Source organism: Sceloporus undulatus, chromosome 1, assembly GCF_019175285.1.
Source record: "Sceloporus undulatus isolate JIND9_A2432 ecotype Alabama chromosome 1, SceUnd_v1.1, whole genome shotgun sequence".
NCBI classification, from domain to species: Eukaryota; Metazoa; Chordata; class Lepidosauria; order Squamata; family Phrynosomatidae; genus Sceloporus; species Sceloporus undulatus.
The window spans coordinates 125,793,929-125,813,098 of NC_056522.1; the positions used below are offsets into that span (position 1 = coordinate 125,793,929).

General features: G+C 38.2%; 1 protein-coding gene across 7 annotated transcripts in view; it reads left to right on the plus strand.

The window, feature by feature from the left end:
• Window positions 1-19,170, plus strand: part of COL12A1 (collagen type XII alpha 1 chain) — a 149,696-nt gene that overhangs the window by 72,182 nt on the left and 58,344 nt on the right. For all 7 annotated transcript variants that reach the window (XM_042463100.1, XM_042463148.1, XM_042463111.1 and 4 more), the window contains 15 exons: window positions 615-744; window positions 1,009-1,154; window positions 1,414-1,543; window positions 2,258-2,397; window positions 2,893-3,022; window positions 5,082-5,221; window positions 6,186-6,318; window positions 6,420-6,446; window positions 9,636-9,778; window positions 11,513-11,642; window positions 13,076-13,215; window positions 13,786-13,915; window positions 14,450-14,592; window positions 16,741-16,870; window positions 18,930-19,072. In XM_042463100.1, coding sequence (XP_042319034.1) covers window positions 615-744; window positions 1,009-1,154; window positions 1,414-1,543; window positions 2,258-2,397; window positions 2,893-3,022; window positions 5,082-5,221; window positions 6,186-6,318; window positions 6,420-6,446; window positions 9,636-9,778; window positions 11,513-11,642; window positions 13,076-13,215; window positions 13,786-13,915; window positions 14,450-14,592; window positions 16,741-16,870; window positions 18,930-19,072 — 1,935 coding nt within the window. The remainder of the gene's footprint in view (window positions 1-614; window positions 745-1,008; window positions 1,155-1,413; window positions 1,544-2,257; window positions 2,398-2,892; window positions 3,023-5,081; window positions 5,222-6,185; window positions 6,319-6,419; window positions 6,447-9,635; window positions 9,779-11,512; window positions 11,643-13,075; window positions 13,216-13,785; window positions 13,916-14,449; window positions 14,593-16,740; window positions 16,871-18,929; window positions 19,073-19,170) is intronic.

Here is a 19,170-nt window from a genome sequence, read left to right on the forward strand (position 1 = left end):
AGTTGTGCTATACATGTGGGGCAAATTGTCATGGCAAAATAGACATATGCTTCTGACAGCAGTGAAAGTAGAGTTGCCCATACAATATTAATGCACACTGCGCTGATTAATGCACTTTGTGCAATAGCACCCACAGTGTTGCTACCCTGAATGGAGGTTGCATACTGCTGGTGAAATATATTATTGTATGCTGATATTTATGCTACACTGAAGGGATGTTGGATTGCAGCCTTATTGTAATAAAAAGGCTTTCATCTCCTGTGGTTCCAGTAGGGACAGAGCTGAACTTCTGTTCCAAAAATTCTTGCCCAGTTATTTCATGTTGGATCTGTCTTTGAAGCTCCCTTGGCATCATTTTTGTTGGCTTATGTTGTTTGGTTTATTTTTTATTCGCATTATTTGGCTCAATCCTGGTAGGCCCCTCATATGAAAATGTTGTATGCATGTGCGATTATATATTCTGAAAAACTATAATGTTTTGAATAATGGTAGGACCAATTAGACCACACATACAGTTTGTATAGATTTTACACATTTACATTTTGGGGTACTGTTGACTCCAAATACTTTTGTGCATATTCCTTTATTTTTAACCTCATTGTCTTTTCATGCAGGTCTTTGTAAGTCGATCAGAGACGTCTACTGTTCTAACTGGCCTAAAGCCTGAAACAGAGTATGTTGTGAATGTATTTTCTGTTGTAGAAGGTACCAACAGTGAACCTCTAAAGGGCACTGAAACAACTTGTAAGTGAGAGTTCCATTTTTATTACAAAATGTAACAGTTCATAAAATTACAAAATAATATCCAAAGCAAATATATAACAAAGTTTTACCTAGAGTGGATGGAGGGAAAGATGGAGGAGGAAGGAGGAAATGGAAAACATAGAAAAGCCTCCATGGATTTTTTAAAAAAAGGAATAATTCTAATCATAATTGGTGTGCACTGTCAAGGGTGATAAAGAGTATAGATGTGAACAACTGAACTGAATAATATTTATTATTTTACAGTGGCAATCCCTACAGTTCGAAACCTGAATGCTTATGACATTACCTCAACCACAATGCGGGTGCGATGGGAACCCGTCAATGGAGCTACTGGCTATGTTTTGTTATACGAACCTGTCAATGCCACAGTGCCAGCAACAGAAAAAGAGGTAACAACTAATTTAAGAGGGAGGGAGGGAAACAGCACTAGATTTACTTCCATATGTTAAAACATTAAAGCAGTTTTTTTGGCATGCTTTCATCAAATAAATCACTTTGACTGGAGAATTACAGTATATGAACAATTACATCAGTCAGGAAGTTGTAAATACTTTGAAAAACACAAACTTTTTTTTAAAAAATATAATTACCCAAGCATTTTGTTTTCCTTTATACTTCTTTAATCTTTCTTGTTTTCCCCTTCTACAGATGCGTCTTGGATCATCAGTAAATGATGTACAGCTGGTTGACTTGATTCCCAACACTGAATATACTTTGACAATTCATGCAAATTTTGGAGACCTCATTAGTGATCCGCTCACCACTCAGGAAGTCACATGTAGGAATAATGTCATTCTTGCTTTTCATTTTCTCCTTCTTGCTTCAATAACGTTTCAAATATTACATGTGGAGTTTATTTGTTTACATAGTTACACCATTATTCAGAGCGCAGATAATGTTCTTGTTTAGTTTAGGTCACTAAAGAGCAAGAAGAAATTTCCTTACAAATATACAACATTTTGAAAGTGTCTGTACATTGCTTGATCCACAACCATCAAAAGTCAGTCCATCTCCAAAAATGTTCTGAATTCTCCAGGTGGCGCCTCTGCTTTTGCAGTCATGGCTCATGAAAAGGAAAGGCAAAAATCTTAATAGACATAGTGTTTTCCTCCAGAGAATTGAAGTTAGTTTGAAAAAGGAATTATTGCTTCTGATAGGTATACTTGCCTACTTTTGATTGTGAGAAACAGGTCTTGCAGATTTTTTATTGTTTCAAAAATTTGCAATACTGTTTGAGAAGATTGGGAGGTAATAAATAAATGCTGTACAGTATTCAGTTCTCTCAAAACTTATTGTTTCCCAAGTTAGTTCATTTTCCACCTCAGTTCTTTTCTCATTTTTTATACATACACACATTTTTTGTACATGCTGTCACAATTCATTGTAATACATAAATGCAAATGCTGCACGGACCACAGTATTCAATGATATGTAAAACTCTTTTGATAAGTGGGCTTTTAATAGCCTTGCTGATTTTGTGATTATTTGACAGTGCCTCTAAGTGGAGCAAAAAGCTTAAGGATCAGAGATATTACACACAGCAACATGAGAGTCAGTTGGGAACGTGCTCCAGGGAAAGTTCGTAAATACAAGCTAAGATACAAAGCAGCTGAAGAAGTTGACATGAAGGAGGTAAGTGAATTTTAGTAAATTGGAAATGATTTGAAGGCACACAACAACAGCAAACACAACAATGCGAAGAAAGCTTAGGTATTAAATGTTAACATTTTATCACCTATAGGAGTGCTATTAAAGTATAATCAAGAGCCCAAGGCCATTTGCTGTACATTTATAGTCCAATTAAACATTAAATTTGCCACTAAACAAATGTAGCTCTGTTGGCTTATGAACAGAATTACTGTATTCATTTTGATAAATGATGGATTTTATCCCTATAGTTTCAGAGAGTACTGAAAATATCTTAAAGGTGAAATATTTTGATAAGCAGTTCATTTTGATGCAAATAAGCTGGTTCTTATAGAGTTTTCCAGAGTTTTTTGTTTTCTACAGGACATAGCTTTGTGAAGCTTTTCCTGACCTTTACTGGGAAAGAAAGATATCCTCCAGTAGAATGCCCTGACAAGCAAATGGCATTTTAATAAAGCTAGCTTCTTTATTTTCATCTAGATGGAGGTGGATCAGTCTCAGACAAGCACAGTTCTCCCTGACCTGTTTTCAAACACGCTGTATAACGTTGAACTTGTGGCAGTGTATGATGAAGGAGACTCTGTGCCAGTAGCTGCAGAAGCCACCACTTGTAAGTGTCCTCCATTGTTTAACAGGATTTTAAAAAAGATTCTTAGAGAAACGTATGATGGCAAATGTGAAATTTTGTAAATAGTAACAAGGTGATGTGTGTGTGTGCCAGTCTCTCTCTCTGTGTTTTAATAGTGGTCCACTATTTTGGTGATTTTGTGTGTCAGATGACACTACAAGAGACTGTTTGCCCCACTCGAACTGTTTAAGTAGGTGTTAGACTTGTCAGGCCCCTCAGGCCCCCTTGCAATTCCCAGTGTACCTTCCTACTGGGTTTCCCCAAAAGAACCATGACTCCTTCTCAGTTTTCCCAACTTTTGTATGGTTTCCCCTGCACACACACAGTTGGGAAAGTTGGAATGTATCTCTTAAGGCTTAATTTCTGGCTGAGTTTTAAACTAAAATGTACTGGTATTTATGGTAGCACTGTTTTGCCTTTGACACTGCTCACCAGAGGAGGGCAGCCCCCTCCGCCACCCAATTGAATGCAGCTGTCAGGCCCATCATTGGTATAAAGTATCCATCCATGCATGGACAACAGCCATCAGGAATAGCACTATAGCATTGCTTTGCATAGCATCTGTGGCCTCTCAGGCAAAGTTTTAGAAATGGCATAATGTCCATTAGGTACCAAACTGTATTTATGACACTGTTTCTCGTGGAGTATTCAAAGACATAGCTGTGTTAGTGTGATGTATGCAAAAAGATATTGTAGAATATTTGAGAATAACTGAGAAAAAGAAATTTGTAGTATAAGCTTTTGTTGACTAGGGCCCAAAACACACTGCAGAAATAATTCAGTTCGAGACCACTTTAACTGCCCTGGCTCAGTGCTAGGGAATCCTAGAAACTGTAGTTTATTGTGGCACCAGAGCTCTCTGACAGAGAAGGCTAAATGTCTCAAAAACCCACAGAATTCCTTAGCATTGAGCCAGGGCTGTTAAAGCGGTCTCAAACTGGATTATTTCTGCAATATGTTTTGAACTTGAGTCTACTTCATTAGATGCATATTATCTTGGATACATTACTGGGAATAGTATCTTCGTATCTCAGAAGGGGCAGCAGGGAGAATCCTGGATTCATTTCCTTGTAGCATTCTCTATAAATGGTATCTTCACAGAGCAGTGGCAATAAAACAGAACTTTTTGGAAGATACACATGAACTTTAGGCCACATGACACTTGGATTTCACATGTAAGACTTAGGAGAAGCAGGGGAAAAAGAAAACAAGATTTTTTCTGTTGGAAAACAGATTGAGGACTAGGACTAGTTACTCACAAAGTTACATAAAAAGTGGGAAGTGGAGCAAAGAGGTCAGTATAATTGCTGTAATTGACTGTGGGAACCACTCAAGTACTTCGACACCTACTTTTCTTCCTCGCTTCTCCTCTCCACTTTTACTAGTGGAGTTGGAATCCAACTTTCATACCACAGTAGGAATTTCTTATTTTCCACTTTTTCTATTTAGTTGGTTACTATCCCACTGCATTTCATTGGCATGAAATAATGGATAATAGAATGTGTCACTATTTCTTTTACCTGTTTTTTTTTTTTTCATCCTTCCACTCTCTCCTTCCATTATATCAGTTCTGCATACTAGACACACACACCGGGCTTGTCTCAAGCTATTCTCCCAACAAGAATAGACCTTTCCTTTCAGCTCCACAATGCTTAAATAAGTTCTAAAACCCTTAATCTACCTTCTCTTCATGAAGCACTGGAAAATTAGCAGAGAGAATGACTTGAGTAGGATCTTTAGATTTGGTATAGTGAATCCTTTAGTCATCAGTGGACACCAGGGAGCTGTTTCATCTTGTAAATGCAGGTCATAGCAATTGCAGTGTAGAAGAGGTAGAGCTAATTGTTCAACTGCAATGATAGAATCCATGCTATTTGAGGCAAATTAAGGTCTTTGCCCTATGACATTATAACATATAAACAGTTGAGTACATTTCTTATGCGGTTTTACTTAAAACCATAATATATTGTACAGTGTAATCTCTGTGTATATAACCTTGCATTTCTAGTGATATAAAACAATTTCTCCCCCCCCCCCCCAGTACCAGTACCAGCACCACTCAATTTGAGAACTGATCAGGTCACCAAGACTTCTTTCAGGGCTACCTGGGACCATGGGGCACCAGATGTAGCTCTATATAGAGTTATGTGGGGGCCTTATGGTGGAACTGAAAAACAGGAGGTAAGAATTTTGGGATTCTCCAAAATTAATATTGAAAAGCTTTTGTTGGCTTGAAATGTTAGACGTGTATATTTTCCAGCTTTCTAACTCCTAGGGAAACAGTTCTAATTTTCATTAAAACTGGAAGCATATGGTATTCCTGTATCAAAAACTCCACATATTCTGTTCCTGGGGGGAAAAAAGGCAGGGCCATAATTGCAGCTATGCAAAATCCCAGTTGATACTGCTTCCTGGCATTCCATCTTTCACCTTTGCCCAGTAATTTATGGTTCAGGGAGAGAATTGTGCTTTCTGTGAAATGTTGAATTTTTTGGTATAACTTTATATCTCTGACTTATACTGCAGAGAATTCCAGTTTATCCTTAACTCTGTAGTGTAGTGGTAAATTTTGGAATGGGGACACTCATTCTGACAGTGGGTCCAACAAATCCATGTAGCTTTGGTGATCCGTAGCTGTGTGTGTACACATGGACACGTGGCTTCATATACACCATATTACTACCCATAATAGCTTACAGCAATATGTAGCTGCTGTGGAAAATCCTTTTTCCCCAACTGCTGTGAAGATTGCAACTAAATTCAGTGGAAATAGGCAAGACTAAGGGGTGATGGCATATGACATTGCCGTTGCTAATGAAAAAGTGCTGGCTCTTTGGCCATATGTGCTCTGGCTCCACTGCCTTAACTATGGTGGCTGGAAAGGCAGAGGGTGGTAGAGGCATCTAGCACAATTGCTTAATTTTTCAAGCACATTGCAGCTTCTGACAACACACAGTTGTGTCTTGTCATAACATCTGGAAATTTCTATGACATTATTAACTACAAATGGCTTTCTGCATGTAAAATGTTTATAAGATCTGTTGTTTAGGGTCTAAAAACATCTAAAATTTTGATAATTGTTATAAAGACTGAGTCAGTGGATAATCTCATCTGTGTATCCTTTTTCCCCTTACCATTCCCAAAGACTATTCTAAATGGAGATGAAAATACAATCATTTTTGAAAATCTGACACCAGACACATTGTATGACATCTCGGTTACCGCAATTTATCCTGATGAATCAGAGAGTGATGAACTGATTGGCAGTGAGCGCACATGTAAGCAATTTCAAAATATGTTAATATATGAATTGTAATTTTTTAACAAGTAAAGGACATGATTTTAATGAATGTTTAATGTCTGTGTTTTTTCTTTATAGTGCCTATTGTGCCAATAACAACACCAGGTAAGAGTCTGAATTCATGAAAAACATTTTATATACCATGTTGCAGTACAAGAAACAGAAGTTGTTTTAGATCAGTCCAAGCCAGGATTCAGAGAAGCCCATGTATATTCATAAAATACATGCAAGTTTTGCCATGTCCACCTTTTGTTGCTAGATGTTTTCAAGTATTTCCATGATATGGAGAACCTAAGTCAAACATATAATTTAATTTTCTTGGCAAGATTTGTTCAGATGGAGTTTGCCATTGCTTCCCTCTGAGCATGAGGGAGTGTAACTTGCTGAAGAATTTCCATGGCTGTGAGGGGATTTGAACCTTGGGCTCCCAGAGCCCTAGTCTAATACTAAAACCACTATGCCATGCTGCCTGTGATTCCTCTGCTGCCTGTGTTTAAACCTGATTCCTACTCCTAACCAGAGTAGACCCACTGAATCATTCACTGAATGGTAAGTCAACTCTTATATAAATCCTGTTGATTCAACAGGTCTGCTCTGGATGGGGCTAGCAGTTGGATTTGAGATAATGCCTCATGGGATACTGCTTCCTCTGAACTCCAGCAGCCATTTCAGAGGGAATAAAACAAAGTTCAAAAGCCCCAGTTCATTCAAGGAATACCACTCAAAGTACAATGGATCCGGCTTTCAGGATGTGAACTTGATCCGTAGCACTTTGTTGCTAGAGCATCTACCGTATATACTCGTGTACAAGTTGACCTCATGTACAAGTTGGGGGAAGGTTTTAGGGCCAAAATCATGGATTTTGATATGACTCATGGATAAATCAAGGGTAGAATGTAGGGGCGGGGAAGGTTTTAATGTTGGATTGAGAAGGAAGGAAATGGAGAAAAATGGGGTGTTCTGTGGTCAGAGAGATCTGGAGTAGGAGAAGGAGGATGGAGAGAGAAAGTTTTAAGGTCAGATTGGGAAGTAGAGGGAAATGGTTGTTTAGTAGTCAGGGGAAATCCAGAGGAGGAGGATGATGAGAAAACAGGTTTTAAGATTAGATCGGGAAGTGTATTGACCCATATATAAGTTGACCCCAGATTTTAGGGTAAATTTCTGGGCATATATTTTTCGACTTAAAGTTGAGTATATATGGTAAAGTTTGGCTCTAAGACTTGGATCCAAACATTTTCCATCCTCAGTACAGTGCAATATGGTAGTACATCAAGAAGTAGTAGCCCTCTTGTACATTTTAAGTACTCAGAGATGGATGTACAGTCCCCCCCTCCTAAATCACGGATTTGAGATCTGCAACCTTGAATATCCATGGAGGGCCACCTCTGCTATTTTCAATTATTATTATTATTAACCTTTATTTATAAAGCGCTGTAAATTTACACAGCGCTGTACATACAATCTTTTAATTAGGCGGTTCCCTGCCCTCAGGCTTACAATCTAAAAAGCCTATGGGGCTTGAATATGTGTGAACCTCTGTTTTTATGTGTGGGGGTCTGGAATGGATCCATCGCAAAAAAGGAGGGCCAACTGTACTCCTAAAGCTTTTTGTGATGTCTCTGTGTATATTGCAGTTGCAGAAATATGCACAAATCTCATGTTGTATTACTTTTGTATGGGAAAGCATTGAGCATTTTATTGGACATGCTGAGGTTTGTACTGCATATGCAGTGGTCAGAATTTGCTTTGAATATTGGCCTCTGACTGAGAGCCAGTATGGTATGGTGGTTTGAGTGTTGGACTAGGACACAAGGAGACTCAGCCATGGAAACCCACTTGGTGACCTTGGACAAGTCACACTCTCTCAGACTCAGGAGAAGGCAAGGGCAAATTCTTTCTGAACAAATTCTGCAAAGAAAACCCTGTGATAGGTTTGTCTTAAGGTCTTCATAAGTAAGAAATACCTTGAAGGCACACAACAACAACAATAAATTGGCCTTTGCTTTGAAAAGTAGTAATGTTTTTGTGAGTTAATGAATATGTTCATGTAATTGGTGAGCTTATGCACCCCGTTGTTCATGCTTACAATTTGACAGTATAGCACAGTGGTTCTTAACCTTGCATGACCTTTTAATACAGTTCCTGATGTTGTGGTGACCCCCAACTATAAAATGGCGGTGTCTTGGTTCCTAAAACCATTGGAAATATAAGGGTCATGACCCACAGGTTGAGAACCGCAGGTATAGCATATCCATTTAATAATCCTTTGGGTCTTGTTTATATATCTTTCTGGTTATCACCCTGCCATAGTTCTGCAGATGTGTACTGTTTCATGGTTTCAGGTAAACTTCCAGATGCATTGTTCTTACAAGTTTTAAGTTAACAAAAAACATATTCTAACATTAATTTTCTTAGTGATGGGTACAGCTGCATCCATGGATTCAGATTCTGCATCCACAGATTCAGCCATCCACAACTTGAAAATATTTTTAAAAAATCATTGACTATAAAATCACTGATTTTATATAAGGGATACCATTTGACTATATCACTGTATTTAATGGGACTTGAACATGCATGGATTTTGGGGTTCCTGGAACCAAACCTCAGCAGATACCAAGGGTTCACTGTACCAGTAACAGATGTGGTAATGATTTTATATCACAAGGTGTTGGTTATAACCTTTAAAGCCCTACATGGCTTGGGCCCAACCTATTGGAGGGATTGCCTGTTCCCACATAATCCACCCCGCACCCTCAGGTCCTCTGGGAGGAATCTATTGCAGCCTTTAAAAACCAGACTGCTACCTCCCAGAGGGCCTTCTCTGCAATTGCTCCAAGACTATAGAATGGTGCCCGGAGGACGAGATCCGTCAAATGCCAGCTAGACAGCTTTAAAAAAGCTGTCAAGACGGATTCTTCTGGCAGGCTTTTCTGAATAAAAGTGCCCAGCCACAGAAGACTGCCCCTACATCATGATAGCCCACCGCTCTGTCCTCGTTTTAATATATATATAATAATAATATATATATATTATATACACATATATATACTGTTTAATAGATATTATAATTGTAACATGTTTAATTCCTGTTTTAAGGGGGGGGGGAATTTGGGACACAATATTGTAAATGTGGATTTTAATGTGTTGTGAGCTGCTTTGATTGTCTCGTTACAGAAAAGCGGGATACAAATAAAAGTTTTATTATTATTATTTATTATTATAGATAAGCTCTATTACACATGAATGTTAACAATTCTTAATGTAGCAACTTTTTAAATAATCCTGTATTAGTACCAAAGAGTGGCCCACGAAACCTTCAGGTATACAATGCAACATCCAATAGCCTGACTGTGAAATGGGATCCTGCCATTGGACGAGTGCAGCGGTATAGGATCACTTATCGACCTACAAGTGGTGATGGTCCTGAACAATCGGTAACTAACTTTGAAAGACTGTAACTGTTATCTAGAGGGAAGTGTATTGTTCTAAACAAGTGCCTATTTGAAAAAAAATAAACCTATCAGATCAATATTACATTATGAATGGAAATGGATTTGCTTCTAAGACCACAAGATGGTTCATAGTGTTCTTTCAGATGTAGGGATGTAAATAATTTCCTATTTTGTTTTTGCAAACAAAACCAAAAAACCCAAGTTTTGTTGTACTGGGCAAGACTACAAGAACTTTTAATTGTTGTTGTTGTTGTTATTATTATTATTATTATTATTATTATTATTATTATTATTTTACAAGTTTGTGTGTGCATATGTAAAAGATTATGCAGAAACCATTGCATTTGCATGAAATTAAGGAGGGTTTTTTTTAGCAGAAAATAAAATGTTTACTGTGTAAATACTGAAAACACTTCAGAGAATTTTCACAGAAATTTCCAAAATAAACAAAAAGTTAGAAAAGAAAAAAATGCAACAATTGTGTAGTTGTTAACAAATTTTTCGATAGGGATTTCCATTCTTTTTCATTGGTGATGATAAAATTTGCAAGTATACTTTTACTTGCCTCTTCATTTGTCATCTGTCACTCTTTAGTTTATCAAAGTAGAATCGAAGTACAAGCCCACAGAACTTTATTTTGGGGAGGAAAGGGCACAAAAGGTTGCCAGGGAACTCATTTTACAGGGTATACTACCTATGTGCCCTTTAAACAGTGCAAATTTCTTATATATCAAGCATACACATGGCCTAGCCTGGTGTGCCACCATTTTATAAAGTTTCTTTTGCTATGTATTGGAGCCCTGGTGGCGCAGTGGTTAAATGCCTGTACTGCAGCCATTCACTTGAAACCACAAGGTTGCGAGTTCAAGACCAGCAAAAGGGCCCAAGTTCGACTCAGGCTTGCATCCTTCCGAGGTCGCTAAAATGAGTACCCACCCAGACTGTTGGGGGAAAATTAGCTTACTTGCTGTTCACCACTATGATCTTTGGAATAGCAGTATATAAATAAAACAAATTATTATTATTATTATTATTATTATTATTATTATTATTATGTATTGAGACAATGGAATTTGCCATAGCATTTTAGTGTTTGTATCTATGATGCATTCACACAGCTCAAAGATGAAAGTACACTCATCATAAATGATGTTGTACCAACAGTTTACATGTTTTCCCCTATATGGAAGTACTTGTCATGCAGGAACTTTGCAGTGCCTTGCCCTTAAATGCTCTCTGCCATCTGTCCCACAGACTGCAGTTATATTCAAACACAGGTCTTAGGGGACAACAGCTATCAGGGATCACTGTGGTCATAGTTGTACTTTTCTGTAACAGTAAACTTCTAGATAAATTTGCTTTTGCAAGGGAAAATAGGCCTAGTAAATCTTTTGTTTCAAGGCTGAGGACTTGGACTTCTGTACTTATTAACTGATAAGCAGAAATAAGAAAAAACATTCCATACAGAGTTTGTTGTTTTAAAAATAAGTTTGAATTTAATATTCCATTTTCTTATCCCTGACAAATGAGTAAAGTGGATCTATTATTATTATTTTTTTAAAAATCACTGGAAAAATAATTATAGCCTTTGGCAGACTGTATTGTCTGGCGTAGAGCTAGAAAACAGAAGCCGGCATACCTGAATCCCCCCTTCCCCGGTTCTCTTGTAGTTAGCCCATGCTCTTTCAGTTACATTTGCCTTCCATTATATTCCAGACTACAGTAGGAGGGAGGCAAAACAGTGTGGTACTCCAGAAGCTGCAGCCTGATACACCTTATAGTGTTACTGTTTCATCCATATATGCAGACGGTGAAGGAGGACAGATGACAGGCAGGGGCAAAACCAGTAAGTAATATAACTCTGAGTGGTTTTCTCATTTGTAAAAAAAGTTATGAAAAGCGATGTTAAATTGCTTATGAAGTCAGCAGGTTTGAGGTTTCCTTTGTTGAAGTTCCCACATTTCTTTCTGTTTCCCCAGTCCCAAATTTTGAAATTTGGAAACTATCCTTTTAAAAATGAAAAAAGTCTTTTCAGACAGGTAATTATTAGCTGATACTGTATAAGTTTGTTAATAAGTGTGTGGAAGTCTGGCACTGGAGGATACTTGCCCTGACTTTTCTAGATGTTTGTTTTGTTCTCTGATAAATTTTTACTGAGCTATTGTGAGGTTTCATCCAGATTTATTTCTCCAGTTCAGGACTTCTTTTATGTGGGCCCATAACAAAACAAAAAAAAAATGTTGTTTTGTTGCTGGGGAAAATATGTTTTTCCCCAGCAAGTATTTCTATTTCAGTTTGAACTGCTGGAAAATACCAGCAAGGCTAGTTTCTTTCATGTTATCCTTGCTGACCTCCATTTACATTATTCCCCCAACAAACTCTCTCGTGTGAGAATGTACCACTCCCATTTTTGCAAAAGATAAAAGTAACCAGCAACCTTTTGCCCTAGTATCAATGTTATTACTTCTAAAGTGATAAAATAAAATCCATCTTATTTCACTTCCCAAAAAGCCTTTTTGTGTTAAACACTTGAGGTTTGGCATTTCTGGATCCTTATAATTATTACCTGGATTTCTTCCACAGACATTAAAACCAGAATGTTATTTATTGCATTTGAGTTGTTTATCTAGTCAAAAACTATGCACTTGATTAATTTAGTCGCAGCTGTCTTTTGAAACTCCCGATCATTTGTTTCATATAAGAGAGGAAAGTTATGAATTAAGTCCAACATGCTTAACATTGTTGGCTAGAGAGTAAGAGCTGAGTTTTATTAGGGCAAATTACTCTTCATAGTTATCTAGAGAACTGTAATAACCTTTTCTTAACTGTGGTAGAGCAGGTACAGAGATTAATGTTTTCGTATAATGAAGACCATGACATTGTTGAAAGTTTAGACAACTGTTTATTAGTTTTATTTTACTCACCTTTCCATGCTAGATTCAGAGCAGTTCTTTAGCCTAAGAACTGTTGATGTAACAATCACTTCCTGTATAGATGAATAGTTGGAAGAGATGTTACAATGATTTTAAGCACATGCCAGATTCACAGTGACATTGGTTGGGCCAGTTTCCCATTCCTAAATTGCCTGCTCTTTCAGTTCCCTTCATTGTGAAACTGGACTCACCAGTTTATCTTGCATATGTCTGAAAATCAAGCCATCATTGTAGGGAACTTGGGGAGAAGTGAGCAAAATCAGGTAGAGCCACCTTGTACAACAGGATAACATGGATCATAACAATGAGATTCTCAGAGTCTGCCTGTGTATTTAATTTCTTTCAGAACCTCTCAACACTGTGAGGAACCTCAGGGTTTACGATCCAACCACCAGCACGTTGAATGTACGATGGGATCATGCTGAAGGGAATCCTCGTCAGTACAAGTTGTTTTATGCACCAGTGTCAGGAGGTGCAGATGAACTGGTAATCATTTTTTGCTATTTATATTTCATTGTTTCTGCTATGGCTAATTACATAATGGGAAAGGGGCACCGCTTAGAGCTATTGTATCCCTTCAGAAAAGCATGTGGTGCCTTTCCTCTGAGAGTACAAGTGAGAGATTCACACACATAATGTCACTCTCCAGACAAAATAGAGGTGGTGTAGGTAGGGAAGCTGGCTGACCTGGATGGAAGAATACGGCTGGGCTTGAATTCAGTTGTACTGCCTTTGAAGGATCAGGTTCATAGAATAGGGATTCTCTTGTAGTTGATACTATTTGTGGAGATGATGTCATTGTCTTTTTTCTGGATGAATCTGGTGCATGAGATATGATCCTGTGCAAATAAATCGGCCTGTTTTCTACTTATCCATGCATATTCAGTCTAGACTATGATAATGCATTCTACATGATCCAACCTTTGAAGACAGTCTGGAACTTTATTCTGGTGCAGAACATGATGACCAGCCCTTAATATATGCAAAATACTATAGTAATACATTATATTGCCAAATAATATTTTTATTTTACTCATTTTTTAAAAACAACAACAGGCAACTGTCCCAGGGAACACAAATTATGCTATTCTAAGGAATCTACAGCCAGACACACAATACAAAGTAACAGTGGTTCCTTCTTACCCAGAAGGGGATGGAGGCCGGACGTCTGATACTGGGAAGACCTGTAAGTGAAAATCTAGAATGATTCCTTCCTTCCTTCCTTCCTTCAAACCACTGGGATCTGTATCACAACTCAGGGTACAGCAAGGTGTGCTTAAATCTATTGAATTCAAAGGATGTAATAGTACCTTATTCTTTATTAGACTTTTGTTCCTGGAAGCATATTATCATATATTGCTTCCATTAGCAGTACAATTGGCAAGGACCCATGAAAGTTTGTTCTCTGGTTTTCTGCAGTGTGGCAGCAGTCATAGTGTATTAGCATTTAAGTTTATCCACTCTTTCATAAGAAGCTATATGATGAATCTTAAATTCCTAGTGAAAAACCAAAGAAGACCCTGCATGACAGAAGTTTGCCCATACTTGTGCTACAACACACTTACTACAGTCAAGTCATACTTTTTAAGTTTTGTTCTCATCAAACATTTGTTTCCAAGCTTCATTACATAGACACTTTTTGCTGATAGCTCACTCTGCAACTAAGGAGTATTTTTAATGCAAAATGGCCTTACATTATTTTTGATCATTTTTGATTCAGTGATGAGAGGAACAGCAAGAAGCATCCAAGTTTATAACCCAACAACAAACAGCCTTAATGTCCAGTGGGAACCTGCACCAGGGCCTGTACAACAATACAGAGTTGTATATGCTCCATTGGTTGGCCCAAGGCCATCAGAATCTGTAAGTAATTTAAGCTCATGAGCTTTTACTTATATGAATGCTGTGGGATAGAGCTTTCCATAATGACTTTTGCCTGGTGAAAATAAAATAAAGTGTCCTATTTCATTTTACACTTCTGAATGTCATTGTATATTTGCTCCGCATGTTTAATCTAATAGTAAATAACAGTAAAAGAAAATTATAGTAGTTTGCTGTGAAATATTAGTTAGAAAGTACAAAATTACTAAACAATCCATTGGTTTTCTGCATATTTGAATTTTTGGGAAACTTTTGTCAGCTTATTATAGGATGAAAACCAATCTGGCCACTTGACAGGGCATCCAGACAGCTACTTGGCTTTACTGCATGTTGTAATATATATATTGAACTTCCCTCATGGCCAGAAGTAATTTCCTCTCATATGAATTGGACATTAAGGAGTTCAGTTTCTCAAATAAAAACACTTGTGAATTTTAAACGGTCACTTATCATCTCCCTCTTAAAATGCTATGTACAGATTCTCAATATTCATCAGTTAATGGTGAACTTTTGGCCCACCAGATATTTTGGCTGACAGTTCCCCTAAGCCCCACGTAAATGGCCAGTAGTAAGGGATTATGACAGCTATTGGCTAAAACTCCCATAAGTGGCTAATGTTTCTTGTTGCTAGAGTAGAGAGTGCCTAAAACTGTGTCTCTGACCTGAAGAAATTCTAGCACTTATATGCAAATTCTTCACATGATTGAGGCAGATGATTACTCTTGAATGGGACCTGTCATAAAGCAAAAATTTTAGCAGATTCCACCTGAATGATATAATGTGACTAGCTACCTGCATACTGCATTGTGTAACCAGCTCTCAACATGTAGTATATGAACATGGTTAGTATATTTAGAAAATTGTTTGGTATGTATCTTAAACAAGTACCATATTTACCGGCATATAAGACGACTGGGCATATAAGACGACCACCAACTTTTCCAGTTTAAATATAGAGTTTGGGATATACTCACCGTATAAGACTACCCCTCTTCCAACGCACACCAAATAAAAATTAAAAAAAACCCGCATCAGATTTGATTTCAATATGGTAATTTTAATTCAAATGACATGCAGGTACTTAGCAGGAAACCTTGTTGTATACAAAGCCTGCTTGGATTGGTCAGTTCTCCCTGCCTGCCCAGCCTTTCCTGTCTCCAAGACTATCAGAGTCATACCTGCTTTCATACGATTGTCACATACGGTGGGGATGTGGCCGCAACTGTTTTTGAGCCCCCCCCACATATGCAGCGACCGCAGATTCTCCAGTCCAGCTCAGAAGTTTCAGCACCTGCCCTATAAGATGACACCCAGCGTATAAGATGACCCCCGACTTTTGAGAAAATTTTCCTGAGTTAAAAAGTAGTCTTATACACCAGAAAATACAGTATTTCCTGAATGGGTGAAGCTTACTGTACATTGATTAGAATATCAGATATACTATAGTGTTTTATTTGTAGTATAAAAAGAATTAATTCAATTAATGTATTTAAGCTATTTATTTAGATAAGCTAAGGCATAATTTAGGACTGAAACCACTACAGATCATATTGCTGAGGTTGTAGTGGTTTGGGTTCCTCAAGCACGGTCCAAGTTAGTTTAGAAAAAAATGTAAAGGGAAGGAAATAAGCCTCATCTCCTGTTTTCTTTGTAGAAAATATAGCAACAAGTAGAAGGGAATTTGACTAAAAGACCTATTTATTTACTTAGAGTATTTGTACCCTATTCTTCAGCCACAAAAGCTCTTATATCTGCTTTCACCTTCCTAGTTTCCTGCCTTCAGGATTACAATCTTTAAAAAATGACACAAAAGAAGAAGGGAAGGGCAGTAGGGAAGGGGATCAAGTCCAGCATATACTGCTGGTTCCTCTGGCCTTTGAAGGCCAGGGAGGTAGCACTTGGAATTGAAGGAGGGCCTTTCATCTGCCTCTGGACCAGGCCTGGTGGAGCTGTGCCTACCTCTCCCTCCAAGGCCAGGGTGGTAGCAGTTGAGATGGAGGGAGGACCTTTCATCTGCCTCTGGGGCTAGGCATGGTGGGTGACCTAGGGTGTTTGTGCAGAAGCTTTCTTTATTTCATTCTCAAGATTTTTATTTAACTGCTAGGTTAAGCTTTAGTGTTTTCTTCCTAGGTTGTAGTACCAGCCAACACTCGCAATGTTCTACTAGAGCGCTTAGTTCCTGATACTCCTTATTCTGTAAATGTTGTTGCATTATATGCTGATGGAGAAGGAGATCCAAGTCCTGGACAAGGAAGGACATGTAAGCTGAAAAATATGTTTGTTCTCTTGCTGAAGTATACTTGTGTGTTTTGCATTACTCCATCCTACCTCTGGCATTGTACAGCCTAAATACCAAAAAGGCACCAGATCCCATCTGATCTTGGAAGCTAAGTAGGATCAGCCCTGGCAAGTTCTTGGATGGGGCTGTCAATGAATACCAGATTTTCAGCTGAAGGAACTTGTAAAACCACCTCTTAGGATTCCTTATGTAAGAAAACCCTATGAAATTTAGGAAGTCACCATACATTGACAGGCAACTTGAAGGCACATACACACGCAAATGCCTCTGGCAGTACTCTTTGGTTCCCACTTTGTCAGCATTAGAACTCATTTGAGGATCACTGGCTGCTGTTGGCCTTCCCAGGCATTAAAGAGTATAGGATAGGCCAACTTTCAGTAGATGGTGCCATGTTGGTCCTCTGGGGAGCTTTGCATACCCCCGCTACACCCCCAAATTTTAAAACATTATTTTGCCCTCAGATGTCCTTGGGCAGTTTGACCATTTTTGGGCCTCTCTGGGCCCCCTTTCGAACAGGTTGCAGTTGGAAGCTGACTAACAGGTAGAATTTAGTGCTTAAAATGTCCTGGGGGCACAATTGGCCATCACAGTGCCTAGGAATATTTAGGGACATTGTGGGGCACAATTTGGTAAACCTGGGAGCCACAGAATGGTCCTAGAGAACTGCATATTGTCCATGAGCCACACTTTCCTTACCCCCAAATAGAATGAACCTTGCCATACATATTCATTGTGCATTATTCAAACACCTGTAAATGGTGCATGCATCAAGAATACTCAGGGTTACAGCGGAAACAAGCTCATACTGAGAGTTGAACTGGTTCAGCCTAATTTGTAATGGCTTCAGTCTGTACTTAAATTAATGTTGTAGCTCTTAAAGGATATAACAATCTAAAAGTCTCTGGGATTTTTTTTTTTTTTTGGTTTGTAATTATTTCTGTCACTATTTCTCATGGAATAATTTAGAATTTGCTCCTGAGAGGAGAGCATAAAATTACATTTTGAAAATTATTTTGCATATTGTATACTTTCTGAAATATTTCAGCCCTTGTCTATTAAAGTGAACATTGGGAGTCATTTGTAGAAGTACAGAAACTCAGACACATGTTGGTTAATGTTATTCACCCAAAGATGACTATAAGCATTCAGTTGTGTGTGTCTGAAAACTGGACAGTTGTGATTTTTTGTGATTACTGGTATGTATGTATGTATGTATGTATGTGTGTATGTATGTATGTATATTATTTATGCTCGTTCTTCAGCCACAAAGTCTCTCAGAACATTTTACAGGTTGTTAATCTGACAGTTTCCTGCCCTCAGTCTTACAATCTAAAATGTCATGACACAAAAGGAGAAAGGCAGTGGGGAAGGGGATCAATTTCAGCAGATACTGCTGGTTCTTCTCTCCCTCTGAAGATACAACCTAGGTATGGTGGAATTGTGCCTGCCTCTCCTCTCCCTCCAAGGCCAGGATGGTAGCAGCCAAGATGGAGAGCTTTGCAACTTCCTCAGTGGCTAGGCATGGTGAAGCTGTGCTTGCCTCTCCTTCTTTCCCCCTAAGGAAAGGATGGTAGCAGTTAAGATGGAGGGAGGGCTAGGCATGGTGCAGCTGGGCCTGCCTTTTATCGCCTTCCAAGGCCAGGATGGTATTAGTACATGCAAAATGAGCTTTTGGCATTTCTTTAATATAAAGTTATCACAAGTGAGCTTCAGTTAAAACATTCCCAGAATAAAGACGTATGAAAGCTTTGTTGAGTAGCTCTGTGGATTGGATATAGACTTTGCCATACTTAGAATAGACTCTTTGTTTGTTACCATGAGCTTAAGTGCCATTGATTTCAACTTTGGGTATGATTAAGTGTTCTAATCCTATGTATATTTTTCTTGATAGCACTTTATAGTAACAGCTGTTTATGGTTAATTGCAAGGAATAATATAATTGGAAGGTTACTTTTCTGGACTTCATTTTGTCAACTAAATTCTGCTTCATTTTGTGCCCTTAATTTATTCCCTATTATAGTGCCTCGTAGTGGGCCCAGGAACATAAGAGTTTTTGATCCTACTACAAACAGCCTTTCTGTTCAATGGGACCATGCTGATGGACCAGTGCAGCAGTACAGAATCATATATTCTCCCACTGTTGGAGACCCCATAGATGAATATGTAAGTGCTCAAATGATGAGTTAGAAATAAGTCACAGTTCAATTATTTATTTTATATCTTTTTCTTCTTCTTCAATCTCCAGTCTTTACTGAGCTGGC